The sequence below is a fragment of the Pyrus communis genome, chromosome 17 (genome assembly GCF_041283825.1).
Source record: "Pyrus communis isolate YQ-2024b chromosome 17, ASM4128382v1, whole genome shotgun sequence".
Classification (NCBI taxonomy): Eukaryota; Viridiplantae; Streptophyta; class Magnoliopsida; order Rosales; family Rosaceae; genus Pyrus; species Pyrus communis.
The window spans coordinates 27,364,177-27,376,713 of NC_142581.1; the positions used below are offsets into that span (position 1 = coordinate 27,364,177).

The 12,537-nt window shown below is 38.4% G+C and overlaps 1 protein-coding gene across 9 annotated transcripts; it reads right to left on the reverse strand.

Moving 5' to 3' along the window:
* Positions 1 to 2,458: 2,458 nt before the first annotated feature.
* On the reverse strand, positions 2,459 to 9,270 carry LOC137709426 (uncharacterized). 9 transcript variants are annotated; one of them, XR_015958626.1, is made up of 10 exons: positions 8,952 to 9,143; positions 6,807 to 7,689; positions 6,610 to 6,704; positions 5,320 to 6,516; positions 5,137 to 5,231; positions 4,360 to 4,557; positions 4,194 to 4,257; positions 3,792 to 3,907; positions 3,577 to 3,677; positions 2,459 to 3,348 (listed from the first exon to the last, which is right to left on the reverse strand). XR_015958626.1 is itself a non-coding variant. In XM_068448516.2 (5 exons), exons 2-5 carry the CDS (start codon positions 7,666 to 7,668, stop codon positions 5,202 to 5,204), a joined length of 2,184 nt encoding a protein of 727 aa, XP_068304617.2. In that variant the 5' UTR covers positions 7,669 to 7,689; positions 8,952 to 9,270; the 3' UTR covers positions 4,871 to 5,201. The 9 variants fall into 9 exon arrangements, 2 of the variants coding, with proteins under 2 accessions (XP_068304617.2, XP_088545634.1); XR_015958627.1 differs by lacking the exon at positions 3,792 to 3,907; XR_015958622.1 differs by having other exon boundaries at positions 4,194 to 4,557; positions 8,952 to 9,139.
* Between the last annotated feature and the right edge of the window lie 3,267 nt (positions 9,271 to 12,537).

The following is a 12,537-nucleotide window of genomic DNA, read 5'->3' on the forward strand; positions in this document are numbered from 1 at the left end:
TTCCCTATACGCAGGTCAACGGAAGTTGACACCCTCGCCTCTAGGGGCATTTTCGTCAATTCACTTTTTTAAAATTTATAAAATCGTAGAACTAGGAACGGGTTGTCAGTGTGTGTGTGTGTGTGTAACTAGAAAAATATAAATTAGGGTTGATGCATAAGGATGAATGTTTCATGCAATCAAGACTAAAAATTATCGAAATTGAAATTATATTTAGAAGTACTTGATTGATGTGACCAACCTCTTATCTTGAAGGGACCACTCCAAATTCATAGCCAACGTAATGAGCGTGTTGTGGCATAAATTTTAGAGAGGAAAAGAGAGAGTGATGATAAAAAGAGAAAATAAACCGAGCAATTTTTGTTTATAATTCCTCAAGTAATACAAATACAAGGATAGAACTTCTAGATCCTTTAGGAATCTAATATAATCTCTGCTTAAACTTTACACAATTAAACATGTGCTAAGATTAATTACAACAAGTTTATTAATTTTTAGTGTTGGATTTCATATGGATTCTTTTAAGGAGATTGTTGGTAAAAATTCTGGTGAATATTTTGGTAGTCAGAATTTTTTTTGGCGAAATTTTAGTGATCTTTTCATGAGAATGAGTTAGCTGGGCTTGAGTATTGTGTAATGGGGCAAATATGTAAACGTAATATCGTTATAATTCTCTTGGCCCACAAATTGATAATTTTCTTTAAAACTTATGTCCCACTCAGTATTTAATCATAATTTACTTTTTTTTTTTTTTTTTAGGGTAGTGTTATTTATATACCTTTTTTTCCTCTTACTTACATTTTTCAATTTTCAGACATCCAATCAAATAAATTGAAGAAGATTAATGAACAAAAATTAACAGGAGTGTGCAAGAGATAAAAAAGAGTATGTAAATAGCATTACTTTTATTTTAAACTGCTATTTGTATGATTTTAGTAATTTGAAAATTGAATAAAACATCTTATCCATTAAAAAAAAATACATACTCAAAATTTGACCATCATAGATTCATGTACAAAATCAATATCAATATCAATATCAACAAGAACAACTATAAGAACAATAGGTTTTGCTTAAATTCTTACTTTTTCATTTTTATGAAAACATAAATTCGACCTCCGCCGCCTTTTTTTTTTTAAGTACAGACTCCGCCTCCTCCACCTCCACATGCGGCGCCACCACCTCCACCTCCACATGCAGCGCCACCACCTCCACCTCCGCATGCAGCGCCGCCACCACAACCTCCACCACCACCTCCACATGCAGCGCCACCTCCACGTCTTTTCTTGTTTGATCCTTTGTGATCACCACAGGCAAATATGACCATTGAGATAAGTGAGAGGGACATAAGAATCATGCAGAGCAAAAGCAGACCCCCCGAGTTGTGATCTGGCATCACGATACCTACTTCGCCTGCATGGCCACCACCTACGCCAACGTATGTTCTACCCATTTTTTCTGTGTTGCAAACTAATAACAAGATTATACAGCTTCACTATATATATATATATATATATATATATATATCTGTGTGTGTGTGTTTATACCTATAATGTTAGTGCCGTATTGAATTGAAATCATACTGTTCAAAGTATTTGGTTGACATTTCTGACTTGCAGAAACTTCGTGAATACTTCTTTGAAGTTTTATTATTCAGAACTGGGCTTGATTTGGATGATGAGGCTGCAAACAAATCAACAGACCTTCCCAGAGTCCTAATGTTTTACGTAAGTTTATAAATGAGCGAGACTCCATGTCTTTTCTTAGAGTCTCTTTCCAAGTATTTTTAGATCTTCCTCTGCTTCTTTTGCCATCAACCTATGTTTCATATATGCATCTTCTAACCGGAGTATTTGTAAGTCTTTGGTTAACATGTCCAAACCATCTTAACCAATTTTCTCTCATCTTATTTGCTATTACGGCTCCAATCAGTTTATATATTTAAACAAATGGGACGAGATTAATCCATAAGCTGTTATTGAATCATATTAATCTAGTTCAATGCTAATTCCCCCAAGTTTCAGACCATCAGAAAGTTCTAAGCAGCCCAGGAAGAACAGTAAACCATTAAACCATGAACAGTACATAGTTGACAAAGCTGAAGCTCAGGAGCACAAGAATTAAAAGGTTAGTAGTAGAGATTTATACATACATGAGACTTGGCTACGACGCTCCATGCATTTACTTAACACATGCAACACCATTTAACGACTGGTCAAATGTAATACTCTCTTTTTGGTAGCATAATGATCGTTAGATAGTTAAAGATGCACGTATATAGTACAAAATTGCTTATCTGATCACTTTTATATAACCACCCGAAATTTAATGGGGCCATGTAAATAATCTCTGTTGGTTGTTGAGGTTTGTAGGAATGCATCTATTTTCATAATCTCCATGGTTTGACAAAGTAAGAAATACAATTGGACGTGAAAAATTGCAAAATATAATCAACAACTGAAAAATCAATCTACGGCCGGGCCTTGTCTGGCCATAGATGATTGGATTGACATTGATAATAGATTTAATAGAATTAGCTGCAAATTACAAGAAATCATGCAACCCGAGATATTTAACAAGTTTACAAGAACAATCGTTGTAAATAGTTTTAGGATGGTGCCATCCACACACCCCTTTGCATAACTTAGCAGACTCGTGACTAGTGTCACCGGCTGCCAAGATACAATCCAGACGGCTTCGACCATCTATGACACCCCTGCAAACACAAGGAAAAGATTTGTATATATACTAGCCCACTCTACCAAAACTACGTACCAACAAGCTGAATGTATGCAACGCGCCCCATGTGTCCTAGGGAGATATGGCTTACAGCGTCCTCAACCACCAGATGGAAGCAGCTTCATCTTCTACATCAGTAATCACATTCAACCAGACTGCCATTTTGATCTTCTACGTTTCCCGAGGAGTTTTAGCATCTTGTCAGTGCCATCAGGCGGGGAGTTGTCTTCTTCATCACGATTGTTGTCTGATGTGAGTCAACCAAGCCAGTGCTTATATAGCAGCATCCCTTTCTGCAAGCTGCTTATTTTTCTTAGGTTTCCCAACAAATTACATGCCCTTGCACTCCACCAGTCCTCTCAACTCGTTCGTCTCAAGGTGCTTTGTTTTGTATTTTGGAGCAGTGTCCTGCTTTCATCAACGGAGTTTGAGGCAAACTCATGGGATTGGTCCCGTCTTTAGTGAATCTACTGTTATCACCAGACTCCTTTGGTTTCCGTCACGACCAAATACAAATCTCCCTTCATATTGATCTCCGGATACCAGCTCTTGAATAGCAAGCATAAGGTACTTCCCTTCCTTGTCGATATCAAGACTAGGATCTGCAAGCTGTGCATCATTGCAAGGGTGTAAAAATCCCCAATACAAGAATCTGGAGATGCTAGGAAGAAACAAACGTAACGTTCATACAAGACAGGCAACCAAGTCATAAGCTCCCCTTTCCTTGCTAATAAACCAGGATTTCGACCCCAGTACTAAAGGCTAAAACAAGAAAGTACAATATTAAACAACAAACAGAATAGGCTCCTTATAAGTAATTAATGCCTAATAGCTCACCTTCTTTTGAATAAGCTCATTAACTTCTTCCTTTAGCAGTCCACCAAACTAGGATCCAGGAAGAAGTCGATACAACTGTCCAACATTCTCAAATGCCCAACCTAATGGTGGAAAAAAGAGAGAAAAATAAAATGAGGAAAGTACAGAATACAAGATCACAGTAAGTCAATTCCATACATTTGTACTAACTCAGGGTTATACAATTGAATAATCACCTGGAATCCATGGTTCAACGCACCATCAAAAAGGATCAGGATCGAATCAGATACACCAGTGGAATCACATAAGAAAACGGTATAATCCTTACTTTCTCTTAAAAAGTGCACAATTCCTGTATTATATGTAGTTACATACAAAGCATCCAGTATGCGTATAACCATGTCAGAATAGAACTCTAGTAGGCCAGTCACAAAACTACTTTTCTTTAACTCGATGGAAATCATGTAATGTAAGGAGGTTTGAAAGAAATATAATTTTTTTAAATTTGGGACGGGTGAAGTTCTGAGCTGCTTATCGAGATCCAACTGATGACTACAGATTTATAGGACATAGCAGATTAGATATATAGGACATAAATATGAAACAGTACAGAAAATTCATTGAGCAGCAACACGTACAGCTAGTGGTTCCGGTGGCTGCAAGGCAGCTGACAAGACCTCCCCTATAATAGCAACCTGCAAACTTTTAATTTGCAAGCAAAGAGAGTTCAAAGGAGTTCTGAGCAGTTCAGGAAGTCAATATTCAGCAAAAGCATGACAAACCCATATGAGGTAAAGATGGTACCATTCGCCTGGCAGCACAAATTAATATTAACAGCAGTTACGCCACACACAACTTAACAATAACTAATGAGATGTGCCACAATCTTTTTCCAGTAAGGAGTTGACTTGGTACAGTTGCCTGTGTACGGCTTCCAGCCGTTGGTGCTTTATGAGCAGCCCATTCGTGCACGGCCGACTGACCCAAAACCATCACTATTCCCTGTTGAATATCAGAGACATCACATGTAGCAACGGCAACTCCACTGATGTGATAAATGGTTCACTTTTGCAACAGTTTCGTAGGAACACTGCAAAAGAATCCTAGGCTTTTAAAGCAAAACATATACAAATACTTCTCCCTCAAACTAGCCATAATATACACAAAAATGTGATCAATAATCGATCGGAAGATATTAAGCCTCCAAATTCATGTAACCAAACCCATATGTTAATTCTAAAACCTCATCAACTCAACAAAAATATCGAATTGGTAAAAGATTTATCAGCTTAATATGCACGGAAGATAAAGCGAGTGGCTCAAAGTACATCACTTTTCTTTTATTAAGGAAATGAAGAAACAAATACATCTTTTGATTCCCTTTACACAAGAATCCTACTACAGGAAAGTTAAGTTCAAAAAATGATATGATGAGATTTACAAGAAAATTACACGATAAGAGATGGGCTTATTGATATATAGTTTTCATTAGGTACCAACTTCCGAGTATAAAGCTTACAAGGGCAACACATTCGAGAGAAACTTTTAGAAAAGTGAAAGGAATAAAACTATATTCAGCACCTTTACACCCATAGAAAGAGTGGATATTCACGTAAGCTGGTGAGCTTCAGATAAACATCCGACTTCTAAGCTTCCGGTATAGGTGTCAGAAGCTCCTGACAAAATATAAATTGAGTATCATTAACAAATCCAATCCCCAAACAGGTAAACTGAAGCAGTTAAGGTGAAGAGTTAAGGAATTACCTCTGAAAACCGCAGATGTCCATGGTGCTTGTTAGAAGTTTTAACAATTGTCTCCCATTTGGGACCAAGAGAGGACGTCTTCGAAGGCTGGCTGCTAGCATAAATCTGTGAACCAGAAGAACACTGTGAAGATGAGCTCCTCGAGGAAATACTAGGTAAGGTATGCTTTAGCCAAGACTCTGATGGAGATTTCGGTAAAGGTGGTCCAAGAGGCAGTCGTGAATTGTGGCCCTTGGAACTTTCTTGATTACCAAATTTCACAAGTTGTTGACTTTCTAAATCAATCTTTCCTCCATTGGCCACTTTTGAGCTGGTCAATGTAATAGACTTCTGAACATGGCTACGGGAACTTTCTTCTGTTCCTGATTTTCTAGACTGTTGGCTTTTTAAATCACTCTTTTTCTCATCATTCAGTTTCGCCCTTGTCGATGTAATACAATCCTGAGTAAGCCCATTAAAATTTTCCCAATGAACTGATTTCTCTAAATGTTGGCTTTTCAAGTTACACCTTTCTTGTTCAGCCACTTTTGAGCTTGCAAATTTGCTAGAATCCTGACCCGATAAAAAACCATTTCTCATGTCTGTTTGATCATCCTTCTTGGATCTGCCAGACCAAGATAGAAAGCTGGAGTCAGGAAACTCCAAACTTTGAAATGGCACTATTGCCTTTTCATTTCCATCACCCAAGCACTCAATATCTTGGAATGAAAACTCTGCCGAAGGGGTTTCTTTCACTTCATTACTTTTCTCAGGAATTTCAATATCATTCCCTCTGTACTGAATAATATGGCCCTTTGTATCTGAGGAATGTGACTTCGATTTCGGAGATTTTACAGTATGCACAAAATCAATATACAGATTCTTCTCAAATACAGGACTCCCTGGGCCCATTTCCCATTGAGTAACATTCTCAGTAGCCAATAATTCCCTAAAATTGTTGTGGCCTTTTCGATACTTTCCAGAGCTAATAGTATCTCTGGAATTCTTCGCTTTTTCAGGAAGACCAAGAAAACCTTTTTCTTCATGATGAAAGCATTCCTTTCGATAGGGTGATATGTTACTACCCTGCTGACGCCTATATACAGGTGACCCATCTAATTTCTGACATTCGCTTATTTTGATCTGGTTGGATTCACATTTCAAATCATTCCTATCTTCAGGCATCCCAGCTTCCTGATGTCCATCACCCCAAGAATGCTAGAGAAAATATAGAAATTGTTCAATAAAGATTCTTGACGTGATAATAACACATGGAAAACTGGGGAAACGCAAGTAAATAAGGCAAAGTACCTCATTTTTAGCTTCTCTGTAAGCACTGGCATAGGAAGATTTAGCTCGCAGTCTACTAACTGAAGAAATGGGTGATTGCGGTTGCCCTGTCATACCTGGGACAAGGTTCAGAAGGCAAAAAAAAAATTTTTTTTTTTAAATCAAGGAAATGACTCACAAACTTTACCTAATAAATTTTCAGATCCTTATATAATCACCTTCATTCTCACTTTTGTCCCCAGCTATATCTTGAACATTATGTGGCAAATCATTTGGCCTGTATTGATTAAGTGGATGTTGCTTAACCCCGCTCGCTACCTTCTTCATCCCTCTTGGTTGCTCTTGAGAAATTGCTTGCTCTCGTGCAACTGGTTGCTTCCTGGTAGCATATTGAGGTGTGTCTGAAACCATTGCTTTTGCTGCAGGCAAGAACCGACCCATCATGAAGTCACGAGTCTGTGGATCTGTTGAGAAGGTTCCACATGGTTTGGCATCTGGACCGTCCAGTCCACTCAAACCACTTATACTACAGTTATAATAGAATGATTCACTCCTCGAAAGTGTGTCAGGTGCATCTAAATAGGTCTCATCACCATCCTCTGAATCAGCAATATCCTTATCATCCATCCCCTCTTTAAGGCTGTCACACTTGGTAACTTCTTTTGTATCAAAGGTTGAAACATTGTTAAAATCAGAATGTACATTTCCAGTTGGGGACTGAGCAGTTGTAGTGCGTTTAGAACATTTATCCAATGCTTGCTTCTTAGCATTCAAAACCCTTCCAGGCGGAAGCCTTGGCGTAGTGGGAGGCTGTTCAAGACCCCGAGTTTGTGAATTTCTTTCATCCTTGGGTCTTCCCGGGACTTTCTCCCATACAAAAGGAACAGTACCTGGGTGCCCCACTGGACCTGATTTCAGTTCTGATTTGTAAAAGGGAAGAGGAGGAAGTTTGGGTATTGACTTATCAGTCTTCCTTTTGTCATCAGCTTCTAAGGTGACTGCTGTAGGTGAAAATCGTCTCACAGACAGAAGTGGCTGATTAAGATCTAACTGCTTCTCTTCCATCATATTCTTTAGCATCGTGTACTATAGTTTTCTTTCCTGCAAAGCACCCTGTTCTCATCAAATTACATTCCAAAGAAGAAAAGAAACTAAGGAACGTGAGTAGCTACATATCGGAGATGTATATAAACTAATCTAGTGTGTGGCAGTGTCGGATTTAAAGGTCTATGACCCAACAACTGATAAATATGCCGAGCAATCCTTGCGAAAACAAAGTGTAAATACCAACTGAAAGTTGATTTGAGTTCAATAAAACATACTAACTTGGAAACTTCAGACACTCTTTCCACAGTTTTTTCGGTTTGATACCAAAAATGTCAACGAGCAGTAAACACTTTCGACACTTCAGGAAAACAGACTTATTTAATTTCAAACGATTCGAGATGAATCGACTGTCATCTAAATGACACTTACATGATTATTTTGCATGTGTTGCATCACAAGAATTTAGACAAACAAAGATTTCCAAACAAACAGTATCTATTTCAATGTACTGCCAAATTGAGCATTGCTTTTCCTCCCAAGCTACCAAGTTTTTGAATTAAAACTCCCTTAACTCATGCCGACGTGCTAATTAACCGACTTAATATCTAACAAAATGAAGTTAAAATCAGACATTGTTTGAGATCCACTATTTTCGTCAAGCTAAATACTAGTCCTCGATGTGGCTTTACACTCACCCGAAAGCCCAAAAGCAAATAAACCAATTGGACTTGAACTTTCACTACTGGCCACCAAAGATTTATAAAGTCAATGTAGCATCAACCAACAAAACTCTGGAGTAATTAAGGTAACATTCTCATCATTTTCTTTCCTTTTCTTCTTTCTCAGCAGCCAAACAGAAGGTTAGGTACACTTTGTGAAAGTGACTGGTCCTATTCTTTCTTTCTGGTCAAATAGTAAATACCCAAAGACCTAAGTGCTTTAATGGGCAAATTAAATTCCTAATATTCTAATTAATCAACAATAATTACAGCACCCCAGTACAAAATTCAAACACTTGATCCCTTGCAGCACTTCATTACCAACGTCAAAATCTTTAATCCTCAAACAAGTTCTTGCGCTTTAATCCAAGCTAATTAATAAAAATACTAAATTTTGAATCTTTATTGAAGCAATTAAACAAAACTAAAAACCCATTTGATCAGAAGCAAGGAACAAGTCAACCATCAAATCCACGCTCAGATATCTTTCGGATAAATTTTTTTTTTTTTCAAAAAAATTTGAAAAAAAAAAAAAGAAGAAGAAGGAGAAAGAAGAAGAGCAACAAAATTGCAGTGAAAAGTTAGAGAAACACTGACCCTGATGAGAGAGGACGCGAGAGAGAGAGAAACCAGGTCGTCGGTGTGGTTCTTGGAAAGACTAGCAAATGAGAATTCCTCCTCCACAAGTCACAGAAAGAGAGGGCATGGAATGGAAGAGAGAGTCGAAGACAGAGATTTTATGAGAATCAATACCTAATCGTACTAGGAATTAAGAGAAATGTCACAGACAGAATAGATAGAGTAGGGAAAGAATAGAATAAAGGGGAAGAGAGAGAGAGAGAGAGGAGAGAGAAACTGGTTTGTACGCTTGTGTTATTAATACTTGGCTGCAGAGCAGAGCTTACCCGCCGACGATGAAATGCCAAATTTGAACACGGAGATAAATATATAAATAAAATAATGATTTCTTCTTTGGGCAAAAACGAATATTTGTTTTTTTTGGAAAAATATAATGATATTTGGGGTTTTATCACAAATGGTATATGAAATTTATCAAACTTATTATTTTGGTCATTTAGTTTCAAAATCAATTAATGTCCTCCTTAACATTCACTACCGCCCATCAAGTTGGTCCTTCCATTTTGATTCTGTTAATTATTCGGTTAGTTTGTATGTTGGATCCACAAATCCAATAAAATTATGACACGTTGATTACACAAAAGAATGATTTTTATAGCAAATGATCCCTAACATTGATCAAACTTCTCATTTTGGTTCCTGAATTTAAAAAACCGATAAATTTAGTCCTTGACTTTTACCAATTGAGTCATTTGTGTCACGCTCCGACCAGCGAATAAAGACCATTCATGAGTTAGGGAGTGAGTCATATCTTAGCTATAGAAATAAATTCATCTTCCCTTTCATATTACCTCTTTATCTTTCTTCTATATATTGTTCAGGCTTTAAGCCATCTTTCATTGTATTTGTAAGTTTCTCATATATAGTGAAATACAATGAAAGCAAACCCCAGTGGATGTAGTCGATTTGACGAACCACTTAAATCTTGTGTTGTTTATGCATTTCTATTTTGGAGATCACTGCCATAAGAAGCACTCCCACCAAACTATCAAAAATATACATTTACTTCCCTTGAGAATGTTGTAAAATAAGGGACAAATCCCAGAAAATGCATGAGAGCTCACCCAACAGATTGCTCTATGGAACTCAAATGGATTTATGCATCAATATCAGCTAGAGAGAGATGGAGTAAAATGGTAAAGTAATAGTTTTCAATTAAATTTTTGTGTGTTATTCATACTATATATATTATTGATAATATAATTTTGGCTACTAACAGTTTGATTAGTGTTGCAGATGTTATTGAGCATGTGATTATTGATATATATGTGAACATGACATATACATATTGTAACATCCCACATCGTCCAGGGGAGTGGATCATGTAAGCCTTATTTGTATATTCTCATCTCTACCTAGCACGAGACCTTTTGGGAGCTCACTGGCTTCGGGTTTCGTAAACTCCGAAGTTAAGCGAGTTCGCGCGAGAGCAATCCCAGGATGGGTGACCCACTGGGAAGTTCTCGTGTGAGTTCCCATAAACAAAATCATGAGGGCGTGGTCGAGGCCCAAAGCGGACAATATCGTACTACGGTGGACTTGAGTCCGAGATGTGATGGGGACCCGGGTCGGGATGTGACAATTTGGTATCAGAGCCAATCCCTGGCCGGAAGTGTGCCGATGAGGACATTGGGCCCCTAATGAGGGTAGATTGTAACATCCCACATCGCCCAAGGAAGTGGATCTTGTAAGCCTTATTTGTATATTCCCATCTCTACCTAACACGAGGCCTTGGGAGCTCACTGGCTTCGGATTCCGTAGGAACTCCAAAGTTAAGCAAGTTCGTGCGAGAGCAATCCTAAGATGGGTGACCCACGGGGAAGTTCTCATGTGAGTTCCCATAAACAAAACCGTGAGAACGTGGTCAGGGCCCAAAGAGGACAATATCATGATACGGTAGAGTCGAGCCCAGGATGTGGTGGGGGCCGGGGGCGGAATGTGACACATATGCATTGCAAAGCAAGAAAAAGAGTTCATTTGTGGTAGGGGCCCGTCCCAAATTATTATATATTTTCTTCCCGAGTGTGTAAAGTGACAAATATGCATCATTGACTTAGTGACATGGATGTGAATATGCCGTTTTAAATTATTATTTATGCCGTCGTAATTAAATCGTACTCGACGTCACGAGCGCGTTGACACGAGTTAGGGTCGAATCGGTTTTCTAACGGAAAGTTACAGCAATTAAAGAACGAGAATGGGTAGAAATATATTTTAGGGTGGATTATATCTATTCTTGTCCACCAATCACCTTAATTCCTACTTTATTGGCCCCAATCAGACTTTGGGTTTGTTTTATTTTTCCTTTGGGCCAACTGAAACCTAACTTTATCTCCCTCTTTCTCACGGTAGCCTAATCAGGGCTTATTATCATTTTCTTCTGGCCGATCCCATACACACACACACACACGCACGCACACACACGCGCACACACACACACACACACACACACGTACGTATACCCTTACCATCTCACATTTTCTCGATCCTTCTCCTTTGTCCGTACACCCGAGAGCACACCAACACTCAAACTATACCAAAACTTCACAGATCGAACTCAAGATTTCCACCTTCACACTCCTTCGAGCTCTAGAATCTCATGATACCATTCACTAGGTGAGTTAACGTGTTTTAACTTGAGGAACCATAACCTCCGGCGAGGTGTCTTTTTGCTCTAGTGTGATTGTGGCCTTTTTCCAAGATTTTAAGGCTCAAGGAGGTTCCTAATCGACTTTATAGGGACCTTAGGCTAGTTTTGGAGTAGTTAGACGTCGGAACACACGAGTTCAAAGGATTCCAGTTTTGGCCAGTTTTTCCAAGGGTTTTTCCGACCATTTTTCGTTGGTTTTTGGACTCTTAATAGGTACGATCATGTTATACTCTTCAAGACTTCAAATTCATATAAATTTCATGGATTTTGGTTGAGAATTGAAGTAGTTATTAAGTTTTAAAAAATTTCTAGAAATCTACGAGCACAGACGGCGGCGCACGGCGGCTCCGGCAAGGTCCACCAGAGAAGAATGAGAATATTCCATTAACTTTAACGGAATATTCTGACGGTGTCAAGTAACACCGTTAGTTTTTCACGAAATATTCCCTAACGCTGTTAGGGATTCCGTCAGTGTGTCAAGCACGTGCCTGCGCATGGCTGACGTGTGTGGCCGTGCTTTGGCCTGCGTGTGAGGGCACATGTGACGTTAAAAAATTGTTCCAAAAATATGGGGGTGTTCATGTTGTCGAGTAGATCATGTTGGTATACTCAAACACCCTATTTAAGCAACGTATGAGGAATGAATCCTAGGTTTTGTTCATGTGTTATCGAATTAACGTTAAATTAGTTATTTCGCATATAGGTGAGACGTACCCTAAGGACGACCGTGGACAAGCGAGGCTAGGGGGATGCAATCTTGCTACTTATCAATGAGTGGACATTTGCTTTCTATATATATATATATATATACACACACATATATATATGTTACGGTTTCCAAAGTGTTTTTCTTAAATGATTTATACTTTGAATGCCATGTCGTAAATGAGTTGC